This window comes from Podarcis gaigeae, assembly GCF_964106915.1.
Source record: "Podarcis gaigeae genome assembly, chromosome: 13".
Classification (NCBI taxonomy): Eukaryota; Metazoa; Chordata; class Lepidosauria; order Squamata; family Lacertidae; genus Podarcis; species Podarcis gaigeae.
Genome location: NC_139689.1, coordinates 40,172,174 through 40,189,536, shown reverse-complemented (window position 1 = coordinate 40,189,536; position 17,363 = coordinate 40,172,174). Strand labels below are relative to the sequence as shown.

The 17,363-nt window shown below is 43.9% G+C and overlaps 1 protein-coding gene and 1 long non-coding RNA gene across 10 annotated transcripts in view; one reads left to right on the top strand and one right to left on the bottom strand.

Moving 5' to 3' along the window:
• ZNF385C (zinc finger protein 385C) overlaps window positions 1-17,363 on the top strand; it is a 167,082-nt gene that overhangs the window by 60,574 nt on the left and 89,145 nt on the right. For 8 of the 9 annotated variants that reach the window (XM_083709465.1, XM_083709458.1, XM_083709463.1 and 5 more), the window contains exon 2: window positions 4,184-4,438. In XM_083709465.1, the coding sequence (XP_083565591.1) occupies window positions 4,186-4,438 (253 nt within the window). In that variant the 5' untranslated portion in view covers window positions 4,184-4,185. Of the gene's footprint in view, window positions 1-3,241; window positions 3,901-4,183; window positions 4,439-17,363 lie in introns of those variants that run through there. The other variant, XM_083709464.1, reaches the window with a different exon arrangement.
• On the bottom strand, window positions 711-12,542 carry LOC310830332. The gene is made up of 3 exons (XR_014557593.1): window positions 12,348-12,542; window positions 7,619-7,776; window positions 711-1,003 (listed from the first exon to the last, which is right to left on the bottom strand). It is a non-coding gene; the product is annotated as an uncharacterized lncRNA (long non-coding RNA).

The following is a 17,363-nucleotide window of genomic DNA, read 5'->3' as shown; positions in this document are numbered from 1 at the left end:
GCACCGGAGAGATTAAGTGAATGAGATGAGCACATCCACAATATTTAATGGTTATTTAAAACTCTGTAACTGGAGCTGTGATGGTGGGCCAAGCTAATTTGAGTGGCCGTGTATCCTTTTTTTAGAGAGCAGTGGCCTTTTGAAAGTATTTTGTCCAGATAACTTTCCAATTTTAATTTCTGCCAATATTAAAAATAACCTGGTCACCTGTGGGAAAGCAGTTAATGAAATATAGCCACCGGAAACTCAGTTGCACACCATAGCACATCTGGGTCAGAGGTCGTGTGAGACTTTGGCAGGGTGCAAGAGCTCGCTGGTGTACCTTGAGTCTTGGAGCCCGTATACAGATTTAACCTGTTCAGCGCAGTTTTAGCCAGTGCTGAATCTATTCCCACATTACTTTCCCCCACAAATTTCACTAGTGTCATAAAGTCTCATAGACATCAATCATGCTATTTGCTTGCTTTAAACTCTTGCGCCATCTCATCTCAGAGATCTCAAAAACATCATTGCCGCATCCTCTTCATATAATTTTATTATTATTATTATTATTATTATTATTATTGATTCAGTTTTATACATTTCAATACAATCATTTTAACATTTTGAAACTCGACTTCCTACCCCCTCTTTCTGCTGTTCCTTAAATTTTATAAAAAATATTTTCTCGTTATTCCGAATCAACTTAATTTACTCCTTTATTCATCTACTTTAAATATATACTCTTATAAAACTGCAGGTTACTGCAGTAATCCTGCCAATGCTCTTATCTGTTTACAATTGGTTTGTAAATATTCAATAAGCCATTTCCATTATTTTATAAAAAGTTTGTTATCTTGATTTCTTTGATTTCTTATTCTTCCAGTAAGTTTTGCCATTTCATATTCCATAAGTTTTTGCATCCATTCTTCTTTCGCTGGGACTTCTTCTTTCCATTTTTGGGCAAGTAACATTCTTGCCGCTGTAGTGAAGAAATTTCTATACAGTTGGGGTAGTTCTGTCCCTATAATTCCCAAAAGGAAGGCTTCTAGGTTTTTTTACAAACATTATTTTAAACATATTTTTCAATTCATTATATATCATTTCCCAGTAAGCTTTAACCATACTACAAGACTACCACATATGATAAAAAGAACCCTTCTCATTACATTTCCAACACTTCATATAATTGTAGAATTGTAGAGTTGGAAGTGACCCTGCGGGTCATCTAGGCCAAACTCTTGCAATGCAGGGATCTCAGCTAAAGCATGTATAACAGAAGACCATCCAACCTCTGCATAAAAACCTTCAATGAAGGAAAGTTCACTACTTTCCAAGGGAGTCCGTTCCACTGTAAACAGCTCTTACAGCCAGAAAGTTCTTCCTGATGTTTAGTTAGAATCCCCTTTCTTGTAACTTGAAGCCATTGGTTCGGATCCTACCCTGCGGAGCACGAGAATGCAAACTTGCTTCCTCTTCCATGTGACAGCCCTTAAGATATTTGAAGGTGGCTATCATATCTCCTCTCAGTCTCCTCTTATCCAGGCTAAACATTCCCAACTCCCTCAACTGTTCCTCATAAGGCTTGGTTTCCAGACCCTTCATCATCTTGGTTGCCCTCCTCTGCACATGTTCCAGGCTGTCAGCATCCCACATGATGTTCTGCTGCGCACCTGCTCTCAGCTTGTGGCACCCCGTGGTGCGGATGTTATAGGACATTCTGTGAGAAGGTCGTGGATCAGCATTCCTATTTTGGGGCAGTCTGCATGCTCCCAGGGTGTGAGGTTCAGCTGGAGTTGTCGTATTTGTGGGAGCCTGCACTCCGTGATCCCAGCAATACATGTAAAGAACATTTTAAAGACATCTCCCTCAAAGAATCCTGGGAACTGTGGTTTAAGTGTGCTGGGAATTGTAACTCTGTGCTTAGGATTCTTTGACGGGAGGGCATTGCTTTAAATCATGGGTAGGCAAACTAAGGCCCAATCGCCTTCTAAATCCAGCTTGTGGACGGTCCAGGAATCAGAGTGTTTTTACATGAGTAGAACGTGTGCTTTTATTTAAAATGCATCTCTGCGTTATTTGTGGGGCCTGCCTGGTGTTTTTACATGAGTAGAATGTGTGCTTTTATTTAAAATGCATCTCTGCATTATTTGTGGGACATAGGAATCCGTTCATTTCCCCCAAAAAATATAGTCCGGCCCGCCACAAGGTCTGAGGGACAGTGGACCGGCCCCCTGCTGAAAAAGTTTGCTGACCCCTGCTTTAAATGTATGGTGTGTAGGCAGATCTTCAGTAATGGGCATGGGAGGTACATGGGAGGTACAGGATTTTTGTTGGGGGGAGAGACAAAATGTTGTTGAGCTTTTGGGAGGAGATCTTCAAAAAAAGTTGAGTCTCCTTAAGCTAAAAAAAGGTAAAGGACCCCTTGATGGTTAAGTCCAGTCAAAGGCGACGATGAGGTTGCGGCATTCATCTTACTTTCAGGCTGAGGGAGCCGGCGTTTGTCCACAGACAGCTTTCTGGGTCATGTAGCCAGCATCCCACCCTCTAATCCCAAACTGGTTTCAATAATCAGATGCTGTGTGGCAGAGTGGCATGATTGAATTCTGCTTTCCAACAAAATTCCACTAAACAAAATCAGCCAGTTCCACCCAGTTGATTATTTGCTCAGTGCTAGTGCTGGGCTTGCTGCTGTATAATGTACGGAACAGACTTTAGTTTGAAGAGGAATCAGGGAAAAGATCAGTATTATTTTTAAATATTTATTGTTTATTACAGGGGTTCCCAAACTGGTTTGTGGGCCACCAGTGGCCCTCAAGCTTCATTCAGCTGGTCCATTGCCTACCTGTGGATTTGTGTTTGAAGACATCCTTCGCAATAACTGTTGATTGTATTTTTATTTCTTCTTTTATTTCTTGTATTTTATTGTCTTATGGGATGCAAATTTTAATACAATGAATACAATATATAAGAAATAAACGAAGCAATAAAAATATGATTAAAACTCATACAGCATCTAGCACAGAACGTTAGAATTTCTACAACAGGCAGAAAAATAGTTACACGGTCCGCAAATAGCGGTTTTCAGGTTGGGGGGGTAGTTTGGAAACCACTTAAATCTTATATTTGTTCCTCACTTTCTACGTCTCAAAGGGAACTTACAGAATATTTTACAATGTAAAGTATGAAATACCACCAAATAAATATGAAATAAAACATAAAAATATGAAAAGTGTTTAACAACAAGAATAAAAAGGGTGAGTCCTATGATCATTCCTGCCTTCTATATTCAGTCATGATCCATTGAAGGCACAATACAAAGAATACTTAGCGTTTATATGGTACATTTAAAGGCTTTTTAAGGCTGTTTGCATAATTGCAGTAATTTTTAGAGCACTCTTGTAAGGCGGGCAACTCTTGTCTTCTTTTTTCAAATGGGAGGGGCAGTGGTGGGATTAGAACCGGTGCTCAGGTCCTGTTTGTTACCATTATGCTTCACTGGCTCTCAACATGAAGCTTCCTGTGCGCTTCAGGGTGTTTCAGCCACATTCCTTTGCTGATTTGCTATTCCTATAGGCAAGCCTGAACTCCCTTCTGGAGATAATCGCCTTGCAATTGTTTTGTATTGTCACATACTGTGGAATGAAAAAGGAGTAACTTTCTCTTTCCGCGTGCATCGCTAAAACCTCTCAATTGCCCTTTGAACACATCCAGGAACCCAAAGCGGCTCTGTTTCAAACTCACTTAACCCTGGAATGACACTGTGTAAATTCGGGCTTTAGACAACATTTGGAGTTGCCGAGGAACAGGTCGTTGCAAAGTTAGATGATCTGATGTCTCCAGTGATTTCCCCTCCAGAGAAAAATAGACCTGTAAAGGCTGCCTGGAAGTTCCACCATGTAGCAAAGAGGGAGCGCTGAGGTCGAGACCAGTGAAATAAAGATGCTGTAATGCATGCAGTTCTGCCTAGCCGTTATTTCAGCTGAATTAAGCTGTATTGTAGGCAAAAGCGAAGGCAGTGAACTCCATCTAGAGGACGCTTCTATGTACTGCTTGTTGGTTTTGTAGCTAGATCACCAGCACAGATGGATGGGGAAGACTGAAGCTGTTATGGTGACTTTTGCTCCCCAAATCCACTGAGTGTGTCTCATCAGGCAGATTCCAGTACCTATTTTAATTCTTTTTCTCCTTCCCGTCCCCACAGGGATGAAGCGGCCCCTGAGCCCACCCCACTCCCCAGGGAGGAGCAGCATCTTTGGGACCCTCACGGAGAGCTCTGGTATAGGGTGCGCACCAGAGCAGCGCACAAAAAGGGAGAAGAAGCACCCGTCGTTCACGCTCTGTGAGGTGTGCAATATCCAGCTCAATTCAGCAGTACAGGCCCAGATCCATTACAATGGCAAGTCTCACCAGAAGCGCCTCAAGCAGCTCAACAAAGGCAAAGTGCTGCCACGCCAAGGTAAGGCACCACCTTGGGACGCGGGTGGCGCTGTGGTCTAAACCACTGAGCCTCTTGGGCTTGCCGATCGGAAGGTCGGCGGTTCGATTCCCCGTGACGGAGTGAGCTCCCGTTGCTCTGTCCCAGCTCAAGCTAACCTAGCAGTTCGAAAGCACGCCAGTGCAAGTAGATAAATAGGTACCACTGTGGCGGGAAGGTAAAAGGCGTTTCCATGTGCTCTGGCACTCGTCACAGTCGTCTGTGCACCAGAAGCGGTTTAGTCATGCTGGCCACATGACCTGGAAAGCTGTCTATGGACAAACGCCAGCTCCCTTGGCCTGAAAGTGAGATGAGCGCTGCAACCCCTTAGTCACCTTTGACTGGACTTAACTGTCCAGGGGTCCTTTACCTTTTTACCTTTACCTAAGGCACCCACCCCAGTCTATACACGCATCCTCCGGGAAGTGTGATAGAGAGTCTGAAATGTGATTGTCATTGAAAACACTGCCACAACTGCACTATTTCCTGAAGGGCAACCCCTGTGAGGGGCAATCTGTATGATAACAGGTGTCTCCCTCGACCTATATGACAGTAGTTATCACCCTCTGCTGCCCAAATATCTCTTATTGTCTTGGTGCGCCTTAGGCAGGACCGGCCTGGGCTAGGCCTCAAAATGGCGTCTCTCCTCTGCCAAGGAAAAAGGGGTCAGGGAAGTTCTATATCAGGAACAAGGGAGCAGGGAAAGAAAGATCAACATCAGGATCTCCTGCCCTGGGTGGACCCTGCCGCCTGAGGCGGTCGCTTCGCCTTGCCTCATGGATGGGCCGGCGCCACCCTTATTTCTGGAACACCCTCCCAGAATACCGATGTGGTACCATTTCCTTTTCATTTCCCATCTCAAAAGTCACCTTTTCCACTGGCTTAACCCATTATGTTCTCATCCTCTGCCTGAAACTGAGGACCCTTCTGCTAATTTGGGGTAACTTCCAGTAACATACCTGCAAATTCAGGTTGCAAAATTATAACTGATTTGGGAGGTCTTGTGAAACAAACTTGCTTTCCCTAAAAGTCAGACTTTTCATAATAAGAAAAGCAAAGAGAAAATGCCCTGGAGAGTGTGGGATAACACTTGATTTTAGCGTGATAGTCAGCTAACCTCCCCGCAAACAAATTGGAACGTTCATTAAATACCCTAAGAAATTAGGATTAATGCTCAATAAACAGGCCATTTGGAAGTTCCCCCAAAGTAGATTTATATTATTTCCCCTCTTTGCACTCACCTCAGTCTGCCTCCCGTCCCTCTTTTACTTCCTCATGCAAAAATTTAGATTGTTTGCTGCTCGGGAGAGAAACCTGTCTTTTTGTTAAGTCATTAGTAGATTAATCAGTGATGAAAATGGCAAATATTTTTGAGCCTACTTTGGCTTTCAAGCATCATTAGGAGAAACATAATTTTAAAATGATGGCCTTTCTTTCTCATTAGTCATTTTTGTTCATTAAATTTTAAATTATCTCACACTTTGTATTAACTTTGATATCTTAGGAGGGCACCTGTTTTGAAATATTGGTAATATTGCAAACTGTATTTGAATGTGACAGATAAATTGGTTAAAGAGCTGATGACTTGTCAACTTTTCAAAAAACAATCAATTCGACTCCCCTGAATATGGGATATATATGACTGTCCAATTTGAAGAAATAAGTATAGAATGAGTGTGCTAAGAGATGACGTTAACTTCTTCTGTAAACCAAATACTGCCTAATCTAACTGTGTGGCTTCCGCATCCTTCTCCTATGAAAATTTCCACCTTCCTTTCCTTTTTGTTGCAAACCATAGTTACTTTTGTGCCTTCATCTTTATTTTTTTTGGTAAACATAGCTTAACTCAGACTTCAGTTTGCAAGCTATTTCTAGTCATGACTGCTAACATTGGTTCAGAAATAATGCTAACTATGATTGGCTTGGGAAAATGAACAAGAAGAATAGAATGCTCCTGAGCAAGGGAAGAGTTTTTGCTAGCCGGTGGACTGCTCCTGACCTAATCATAGTTAGAAAGTCAGGCAGCCTTGCATCTGCACTGAGCCTAAGGAAATGCCACGTAGAAAGCAAAAGAGAATTGTTTTGAAATCAAATGTATATTCTAACCAGCAGTGGCGTAGCGTGGGTTGTCAGCACCCGGGGCAAGGCAAGTAATTTGCACCCCCTAACCTGTGGATTTGCGCCCCCTAACCCTAACCCCCAGATGTTGCACCCAGTGCGGCCGGCCCCCCCTGCACCCCCCACGCTACGCCACTGTGTATATTCTAACCAGTGTAGGTTTTACATTCAAATTGCACACATGGGAAACACAAAAGCTGTCTTAAGAATTGCTTTCTGATGATGGAGTGCTGGGTTTTGGTTTCTCTCTGTTGCATACAATCTATGGTTCACTTTAGTCCTAGACATCCTAAGGCTGCTGCAAATCCCATTAGACTTACTTCTGAGGAGACACGTGGAGTGAACTGTGCATTATGCCCCTTTGAATGGAACATGTGGTTGCATGGAGCCAGTTCACGGAGAAATCAAATTATAAAGAGAAAGAGGGAAAAGCAGGGGCCAGAAACATGCTCCAAATGCTGTTGTGATCACTACCGCATCACCACCCTCGTTTGGTTTCTGGGGTTGGTTTAAAAATGTCACCACCAGCCGCATTGCTACTCATCTTTGCCAACTTCTCTGAGCATGAATTTAGAAAAGGCAAAGCTGAGCTTGGGGGTAGCGTGTTTGCTTGCTTTTGCCTGGCTGGCATCTTTTTCAACAGGGGCGTCAAAAGCAGCTCATAAAAATGCTACACATTCTGCTGTGAGTTGGAGGGAATGAATACGATTTGCTGTTTATTCACCTGGGTAACTTGTAAGCAGTGAGTATCACCAGGCTGCTTTCAGCCTGGGGTGGGAGGAATTTAGTAAGTGGGTCAGTGTTGCTTCGAGCTTATAGGACTGCTGTTGCAGTCGACTCGGTGGCGGTCCCATTTCACTCACTGCTGTACCTGAGCACTGTTTAAATTTCGTATGTTTGCATATTCCCTGCCATCTTTCCCCCTTCCTTAAATAATCCTCGCTTTCTTTCTCTTTCAAACAGCAACAACCCCATATTTAGATTTATGTTCAGCAGTTACAGAATTGCAACCCAAAACATATTAAATCATTCATATCCAATTACTATATTCTTCCTTTTACATACAGGGCTAGCATCCGAGGTAGGCACCATTGGGTACCTGCTGAGGCCCACATCTCTGCAGGGCGACTCCTGTTCACACACATCCTGGCCTCCGGGCTCTGCTGCTTTTCCTATGTGCTGTTCACTGGCCCTCTTTGTGCCTGCAATAAGTAACAAGAATGGAGAGGCAGAGCATTATCCTTCACTTCCCCTGCTCTCTTCCACTGGGCAGCTGAATGGGCAATGGGGGCATTAATGAGGGGCTACTCAAAGAGGTGGTCCCATTGAGGGCCTCTTTCCCAACAGCCCTCTAGAACTTGGAGCTGGCACTGTTTATATTAATAAATAAACAACCTCTCTATTTATTTAGTTCACCGTGAACACGCCATGTGTTCCTTAACCATTCATTCTAATTCATTGCTTCTAGAACTGAATTTTATTAGCGTGCCAAACGATAGATTTTAACACCTTTTCCTCCTCTCTTCCCTGTTTTTCATCCAGTGATTTAGTAGATTTAATGTCCAACCCATCACTTTTGACTTGTCAACCCATCACTTTTGGCACATCTACTTTTTCCCAATATAGAGCTCAATGAACCCCATTTTCTTAACGTTGGGCATTTTTTAAAGGGTATTCCAGTCAGAACTTAGAGTCTTTGGGCTAGACTTAGTTGAACCTACCTACTCTTTGTCTGAAAAGTTTGCAAACTTCAACTGGTGCTGAATTCAGTGGCCAGATTGCTCACTGGGACAATACGGTTGGCGCATGTGATGCCAATCCTGGCCCGAGTGCACTGGCTGCTAATTAATTTCTGGGCCCAATTCAAAGCACTGGTTTTGACCTATAAAGCCTTAAACTGCTCAGGACCGCAATACCTCAAGGACTGTTTCTCCTCATATGAACTGACATGGACCCTTAAGTCATCATCCGAGGCCCTTCCTCATGCCTCCTCTGTGAGACGTCTGGAAGGTGGCAACATGAGAGCAGAGCCTTTTCTGCAGTGGCTTCCTGCCTGTGGGATGTTCTCCAAAGGGAGACTCGTATCTTTAAACACCAGACAAAACATTCCTCTTCTCCCAGGCCTTTGGCTAATCAAACAATCCACAGCTTTTTAAACGCGGGGTGGGTGGGCGTTATGTTTGTTTCTATGGTATGAATGTTTGTCTTTTTGATGTTTGATTAATTGAAGCATGGTATAGAATAACAAACAACAACAGTTCCCCATCTCAGCTCTCTGGACTGGCAGCCTCTGGCATGATCTACCTCAGGCATAGGTAGCCTTTGGCCCTCCAGATGTTTTGCCCTACAACTCCCATGATCCTTAGCTAACAGGACTAGTGGTCAGGGATGATGGGAATTGTAGTCCGAAAAAATCTGGACTGCAGCATAATTTGGGAATCAGTTGCAGTAGAGAAGCTGCATTGTTGGAAGCTTGCCTTGCAGTTTCCCAGTTTTCTAGTATCCGTGTGAATTCTGGAGGGGGCAGCAGAGCCATACACAGCACAGCCAGACTTGCTCACCAGCATCTCTGCTTTAAGCACTTTGATATGGCTGCTACTAAAGGGATCACAGGAAGCCTTTTTTTAGGGTATCTGAGGCTAGGTGCAGAACTTGTGGGTTGTGCATAGCTCGCTTTCTCCCCCCATTTCTAACTCAGGATTTGGTGGAGGGGGCGGTTGAGGGGGGAAGCATGTTCTTTATAGCAATACTTCTCAGGCTACTTTCTCTACACTATAGTGCTGATAGAATGGGTTATTGCCACATTATGTGGCAGTAGAAATTTAGACTGAATGGGAAGAAAGGCTCTCATTTTTTGTAAACGAAGACATAGTGCTTGAAGCTACTTCTATTTTGGGGGGATGCTTCCATGCTTGCCTTTTAGTCTGTAGTTACCATCTTCCCCACATTTTAGGGAGAATTCATTAAACATAATTAGAAACCCATTGTGTTCCAGGTTTTCCTTCCTGGTTGCAGCACCAGCCTGGCCAGTGCAGATTAGAAATAGAGTTGTTTCGTGATTATTGTGTCTTTAATTAGAAGATTCCTTCTCTAGATGGAATAATTTCTGCTGCATCTAATTGCTTCCTGTTTAGCACATCCCACCTAACTAATTACTGTTTACCACGTAATTAGTCAATTTATGTTCTCTGCAGGGAATGGATTTTAATTACTGAGTTGTTCTTTTCCATTTATTTTCTTTTGCTGTTTTCCTTGTTCTTTTCTATTTATTTTATTTTGTTGATAAATCAGGCCATTTTTTTATATAAAAAAGGAACCCAATAATAAAAATCTTTCTGCTCCCAGGGAACAGGAACTGGCAATTTACAGGGTGATTTAAGGACACTTGATCAGTAATACTAGTCTGCACTGATTAGAAAACAGCAAAAACAGAAGTCACAAGGAGAAAGTTTCTAATTAAAGTTGTAGGGGATCTTTGCTGTATAGAACTTGTTTACATTAGGGCAGTATCCATGAGGATTAAAGTTTTCAGATAATATAAAAAAACCCCTCTCTTTCTGATGTTTAGGCACCTGCAAATTGCACTATGATATTGGGCCAGCCCAATTTCTGATCCAGCCTGATTATGGATTACAGTTCTTTAATTCATAAATGGCCTTTATGTGACTTGTTGGTACTGGTGTTGCTGAGGTGCAAGGTGCCAGAATTTCAGCTTGTGTTCATGATTTTGTCATATCTCTTCCCATTGCTCCTCAGTCTGCCCTCCTAAGTCCGTGGCCCCAAAAAGTCAGCAAACATCCACAGCCACCTCAGCTTGAGCTCCCCAATCAGCCTTGCCTTGGGCCCTGTCAGTTTGCATCTGATCAAGTCCGCAGTGTAACATTTGGGGGGCAGGAAGGATGTTCTCCTTAGGGCTTGTCTACACTGCCGTCTATTGCAGCGATGCTTTACAAGGCCTGAACAACCTTTATTTTGCATTTGACCATCTGCTTTTTTTAAAAAAACTGGTGCTGAATTAATCAGACCCGTTATTTATTCAGAAGCGGGTTATCTCTAGATAACTCTTTCCCACCTCTCCCAGGTTAAATGAGATGCTATGGAAATCATACAGCCACAACTGAAAGCAGCAGCCCTGCAGCTCCTCACAACCTCTGAATTCAGTCCCCACAAAGTGTGGCGAACCAAAATATGACACCATCGCATTGCAGGCTCCCTTGCCTCCTCAGCGCTTTATTGACTGTCACTTGTGAAAGCAGGGAATGTCACATTTTTAGTGAATGCTGGGTGGGGGGTGAGAGAGGAGGAGGAGCCATGGGGCTGCCACTCTTGGTTAGTCACATGATTTCTGTAATGTCTACTTTCAATGCAAGCCAGACGTCATTATAGGGACATGCCGTTTCCACCAAGCTGTATCTCTGACCTGCACCACCCAGTAACATCTATTAAGAGACAGTGCCTAATGCGATGTGATATTGTGCTCAGAGCTTTCCCTGCCCTTGCTCAGCTTCATTGGCTGGTGCTGCCAGGGGTCAGGGGAGCTCTGAGTGAGACGGTGTCATGTCGCACATGCATCTTTGGCTAGACGTTACTGGGGGGGGGGTGAGAGTTGGCAGCAGCTCTGTGTCCCCAGTTCTCTGTGTTTTTGCCAGAGTGTGGTGAGGATTGCAGCTTGCTTGACTCAGCTTAGTCCTTCCAAGGACTAAATGCCATTTCCCCACTTGGTTTGGCATCCTTATCTATACCATGGGTAGGCAAACTAAGGCCCGGGGGCTGGATCTGGCCCAATCGCCTTCTCAATCCAGCCCGCGGACGGTCTGGGAATCAGCGTGTTTTTACATGAGTAGAATGTGTGCTTTTATTTAAAATGCATCTCTGGGTTATTTGCGGGGCATAGGAATTCATTATTATTTTTCAAAATATAGTCAGGCCCCCCACTAGGTCTGAGGATCAGTGGACTGGCCCTCTGCTGAAAAAGTTTGCGGACCCCTGTACAGGTAACTCACAACTTAGGTGTATTTAACTTGCGCACATCCAGCTATATGTGCTTGGCAATTAAATAATTATTAAAAAATCAAAAGCTGGGGACAGGTGTCCAGGTAAAAAAAGACTTCAGCAATCCGCCATTGAACTCCATGTTTTTTGACCATACACAATTTTGACTTTACGTGTGATCCCTGGAACGTTAACTCCCCCATAATTTGAGAGTTGCCTGCATTCCTTTCCCTTTTTAAATTTTCTTTGTTTGGGGATAGTGTCCTTTCTGTGATAGCCGAAGCCCAGAACAGAACTAAGATCTGAACGTGCCAAATAATTCCATTTGCCTTAACTTCGGAGGAGGAAAGCAATTCTTGCATTGGCTTTGCTCTGCTTAGCCCTCTCCTCCCTGCTCAGTCTCCTCCTCCTCCTCTGCACCAAAATAAGAGCAGGAAATTATCAGCACATGATTTTGAAAATTATTTGCTGATTTCCTGCTCTTATTTTAGTGCGGGGGGGGGGGAGGGGTGGCAAGCAATTTCGTTTTGCATTGTGGCAAAGGGAGAGTTTTTGGCACAAACAGCAAAGGGTACAGCTGGGCTGCAAGGGAGGCTGGGGGGGCTCATTTGCCTGTGATGGTTGAGCACATCCCTGATGATAATGCCAGCTGACAGGTTCAGCTAGATAAAGGGTTTTTTTTCCAGGGGGGGGGAGTGCAAAAAATGGGACTATGGCAGTTTTTTTGTGAGCAGAGCGATGGATTGGAGATGGTCAAACAAAAGCCGTTGGTGAAAGTTACCTTTTCCTCCAAGGTGGGCTACCGTTGTTCCAGGGGACAGGATAGTGTTGGGAAATTCTCTGGTGGTGACAAGAATAAATTACGATGTCCCCCCCCCCCCCAAAAAGCCTCATATCAAGCCAGGGCTAGTTCAGACCATGTTACTTCCCTAGGCAAAAAAAATATTGTTATCTGCTCCCTTCCTGCCCCCCAACCTTTGCTGGCGTTTTCTTATATACACATGGCGTGGTGGGAGGGGAAGCTGGAGAATTCTGACTTAAGGCAACGTGAGCAGAAACTCCCATTTCTAAATCAGCTTCCGAAATCAAGGCAGCTAGCTGGCCTCTCCCTTTATTTATTTTGGGTGTTTTGAGATTTGGACCTTTTCATAGTGAAACAGTCATTGCTCACGAGATGACTGGACTGCATTTGGCTCAATCAGAAAGTTCGAAATCCAATTCTGGGGGTATGTCAAATGTTTGCCATTGAACATCCTCTCAAATCTCCCAGTTCTTTCTTCTCCCCCCCCCCCCCCCCCCGGTATCTGAGCCATTGCATCACTGTCACACACCCCCCTCCATGTCATCCCTGTTTGAGTCATCCCAGCCAATCAGAAATCACGTAGGCATCAGAGCACCAAACCACTGATGGCAAACAAAGTTGTAGTGCTGCCTGATCCTGCTGCCAAGGGAGGTAGGCCAGTACTCTTTGTCTTGCAACGCTGTGCCACAACAGCTTTTTAAGCTGCAGCTTGGCACCATAAAACAGAACCCGTGCTACTGGTTGCCTCAGTGTTTGGGATATTTGTGCTCTTCCAGGGCAACTGACCTCATGAACACTCCCACTCTCCTTCGGAGGGATCCATGAAAAATTGCCAAAAGGAGATCCCTTTTCATCTGTCATCAGAAGCCTGAAAGCATGCCAGGCGTAAAGCATGCTTTATATTTAAAGCACGCCCCCCAATAGTCCTGGGAGCTGTAGTTTGTTAAGGGTGCTGGGAATTGTAGCTCGGTGGAGGGTAGACTGTGGTTCCCAGGATTTGGGGGCTTGCGGGGGGGAATGTGCTTTAAACATACGGTGTGTGTGTAGCCAACATCTGTAATCCTTTTCGGCATGCATGGATCTTTCCTTTTTCGACATATTTGTTGCTGTTGTTCAGGCATCCCCAAATTTGGCCCTCCAAATGTTTTGGGACTACAGTTCCCATCATCCCTGACCACTGGTCCTGTTAGCTAGGGCTGATGAGAGTTGTAGTCCCAAAACATCTGGAGGGCTGAGTTTGGGGGTGCCTGCTGTTGTTGTTACTGCTGCTGCTGCTGCTGTTTTGGTTGTTTGCATATAGCGCCCCAATGTGACTATATCCTTAAAAATAAACTAAAATGCAATGCCCTTGGTGCCAAAGCTATCTATGGGGATCAGTACAACAGTATGAGATTGAAATGCTATCAAGAACAGCACACAAGTTCCCATCCCTTCTAGAAGAGAAAACAACACCTCTTCTTTCCAGGGGTCTCCAGATAATCAGTTGGGCTTACAAGTCAAGCGCCTATTTGTCCTTGTGGCCATTCAAGGTAAAGGAAGGGGCTTCTCTTGTTTGTTCCTGAGTTTAGAGCAGGTAAGAAAGATAATAGAATCATAGAATTGTAGAGTTGGAGGGACCCCAAGGATCATCTAGTCCAACCCCCTGCAATATGCAGCTGTCCCGTATGGGGCTTGAACCTGCAACCTTAATGTTATCAGCACCATGCTCTAACACAGTGAGCTACTCTTGCTTTTTCTATCTTCTTCCTTTTTGTTTGGGAGTAGATCTATATACACAGAAACAATTTTCCTGACTGCTGCTTCTCCCAATGTTTAGAGGATCAAAAGTGAGAATTGTGTAGTGCCCAAAGCATTAGGAGGAAAAATGAATATTTAGTTCTATTCACCAACTTTGAACTTTTTGTTTTCCTTTTTCATCATTGGTAGCAGTCATCTAATTTCCATGATGATAAATAAAACATGAGGTGAAATACATTAAGTAAGTTAAATATGCATTAAGAGTCTGGATGTAAAGGAGTTTAACTCAGCTACATAAACCAACAGCAAATTATAGCCTGGTCCATTTTTAGAACCAGGCATTCATGCTCATCCCATACAAGCTGCCAAACAGATGACTGACTGTCCAGTGACATTTTTGCAGATTATAATTCATTGGGGCTGCATTTAATTCCTCTCAGTTTTTCATTGATTCAGTATCCTGATACCAGTTAAGTTCAAAGGTAGTGAGACACATCCTGACACTGGGGTATCTAAACCATCTTTATCCAACCTGGTGCACTCCAGCCAGACTCTTGCTTTTTTCTAACCTTCTCCCAGCTGCTGCACAAGTTAGAGCAGAGCTTTCCAAACTTTTCACGTTGGTGACACACTTTTTAGATGTGCATCATTTCGCGACACGGTGATTCAATTTTACTAGCAAGCTGGAGGTTGAACTAACCCCTTTCCAGCCCCGGGAGGAGTGCGGGGAGCATTCGCACAACACACTTGCACACCGCAGCAGACACATTAATGTGTCGTGACACACAGTTTGGAAAGTTCTGAGTTCGAGGAAGCTCTACCTTCCTCCCAATCCCACTGTCAGATATAGTAGGACTCTCTCCCTGCCCCATGTCCCCTGCGCTTATCAAAGAACTTGAGGATGTCCAGTTTGCATGGAGGTGCAGCGAAGTTTAGAAACTGCAGGTGCTTCTTCTACTCTTTCTTAATCTTTTGCAAATCTCTGCACAAAATAAGACACTGCCTGTGTGGAGTTTCTTCTTCTCTTTTCTAAACTGCAGTGCAAAGATGGGCTGCTGCTGGGGCTTCTTCTTGCCAGAGGGTTCTGTGCGGCATAATGGCAAGTGGAATTGTGGGCATCTGCTTCTCCCCCTTCCCTGGAGGGAAAAGATGGCCAGTGGGCCGCAAACAATATTATATCCATTTCAGTATATTATAAATGCTTCTGTATGTGAAGGTATAATTACTGTTGTGGTTGTTTTTAATTTCAATGTATGAAACAATTGGCAATTTAAAGCAGTAACAAAAATTAAATTAAGACAAAAATGAAACCAACCTATTGCAGTATTTTAAATCAATCCTCAATATGTTTAACCCTTCTTTTAGTATTCCATCTCTGCTCCCAAATTAGGATCAGCAAGGAGTTGAGAAGCGTCCCCACTTTAGCTTAAAAATTTAGGGTCCAAAATTCTAGAATGGTGGCAGTGCTTTTTCCCCCCTAAAAAAAAAGTTTAGGGGTAGTCTAATTTTCTTATTCATATTGAAATACTGCCCTTCAATGAGGCCAAACTTAGATTCACAAAATTTGGGGGGGGGGGTTGCATCCCCCTCGCCCCCTCAGGAAAAAAAAGCACTGAATGGTGGTATTCACTTTATAGCAAGCACTTTGCTAGGGCTTGTGTAATGTAGGAAAAGATTCCACGTGAAAAGGAATTTTTGGAGCCCATTGTTTCTTTTAAAATGCTACAGCAGTTTAGAACTGTATTTAGCATGCTAACAGTCTCAGATGCCATCAGACTGTGCTGCATGCCTGACAAGCAAGTGAACAGCCTCTGAAACTTGGAGATGGGCAAACGCCGTGGGAAGCAGCTGATCCATTCAACTGCAAGCAGATTTATCCTCAAATATCTGTGTGGTGCAGCTGACTAGCACAGAATCTCTGGAGGGAAAATGAATATCTATGCATTGGAGGGACTTTGGGGTGGGTGAGTGGGAGGATCAGGGATTCAAATTGAAGTCGGTGATGTGTGTGAAATCTTTAGGTGATGCCGGTCTTCTTTGTGTCATAGGGGTGTGATTCTTTTGGTTTTTGTGTGTGCTGAGAAATGTAAGAATTGCATTGCTGAGTCAAACTGAGATCCATCGGGTTCTGTTCTCTGTCTCTGCGGTGACCCACTGTCACTTGGGTAGTCACAAACAGGACCTGGCAGATCACCATTCTCTGTTTGGGGACAATGACAATAAAGTTATCGTATCGTATCGTTTGTCCATTAATACCTTGTAATCAGAGAACCCTGACTCAGGAGATTTCACCCTTTCCTATAATATTGCTGCATTCACATGCAACATTAAACCGTGGTTTAGCACCATGTGCACAAGCTTGAGCGAAAACTCAGGCCCACCACCGCGCCCCTTGTCCTCCTCCTGCATGACCAGAAGGACTACTGGTACTTTGCCAGTGTTCACTTTCGCAGAATCTCAACGTGTCCTGTCCTATCAAGCAAGCATCTTTCTATCTGAATTGTCAGTAGGATAACATGACGACGTCTGGAGAATGAGTGTGTTTTGTATTGCATTTAACATATTACGACATTTGTAAAAAAAATTGTAAGTGTTTAGGTTAATGTCAGAAGGGAATGTGTAGCTTCTCTCTCTCTCTCTCTCTCTCTCTCTCTCTCTCTCTCTCTCTTCTCTCTCTCTCTCTCTCTCTCTCTCTCTCTCACACACACACACACGCATGCATGCTTGGTAATGTTAAATGAATGTGTAATGTGACAGTACTGTGTGGCTTGTGGCTTAGGGCCCTCGTATTTACGGGACTGCCTCTCCTGGTATGCCCCGCAGAGGACCTTAAGGTCCATGAATAACCATAGCTTAGAGGTCCTGGGCCCTAAGGAAGTCAGACTATCCTCCACCAGGGCCAGGACCTTTTCAGTAATGGCTCCGACTTGGTGGAATGCCCTTCAGGATTTAACCTCCTTCCGTTGGGCCTGTAAGACAGAGCTATTCCGCCTGGCCTTTAATTTGAATTCAGCCTGGTCTTTTATTTCCCTTCTCTTCCCTCCCCCTCCCCTTTTATGAAGATTACCCGCTCTGAGACCCCCACAGCTAATTCTCACCTGGCCTCCTCGCTGGCCCAAGTAGGACTAATTCAGCCAGCTAGCCCTGGTGATTATCTAATGCTTATTAGATGGATTTCCCCTAAATTGATTTCTGAACTTTGAACTTTATTGTTATCCATGTTTTTATACTATATTTTATGCTGCTTTTACAATTAAG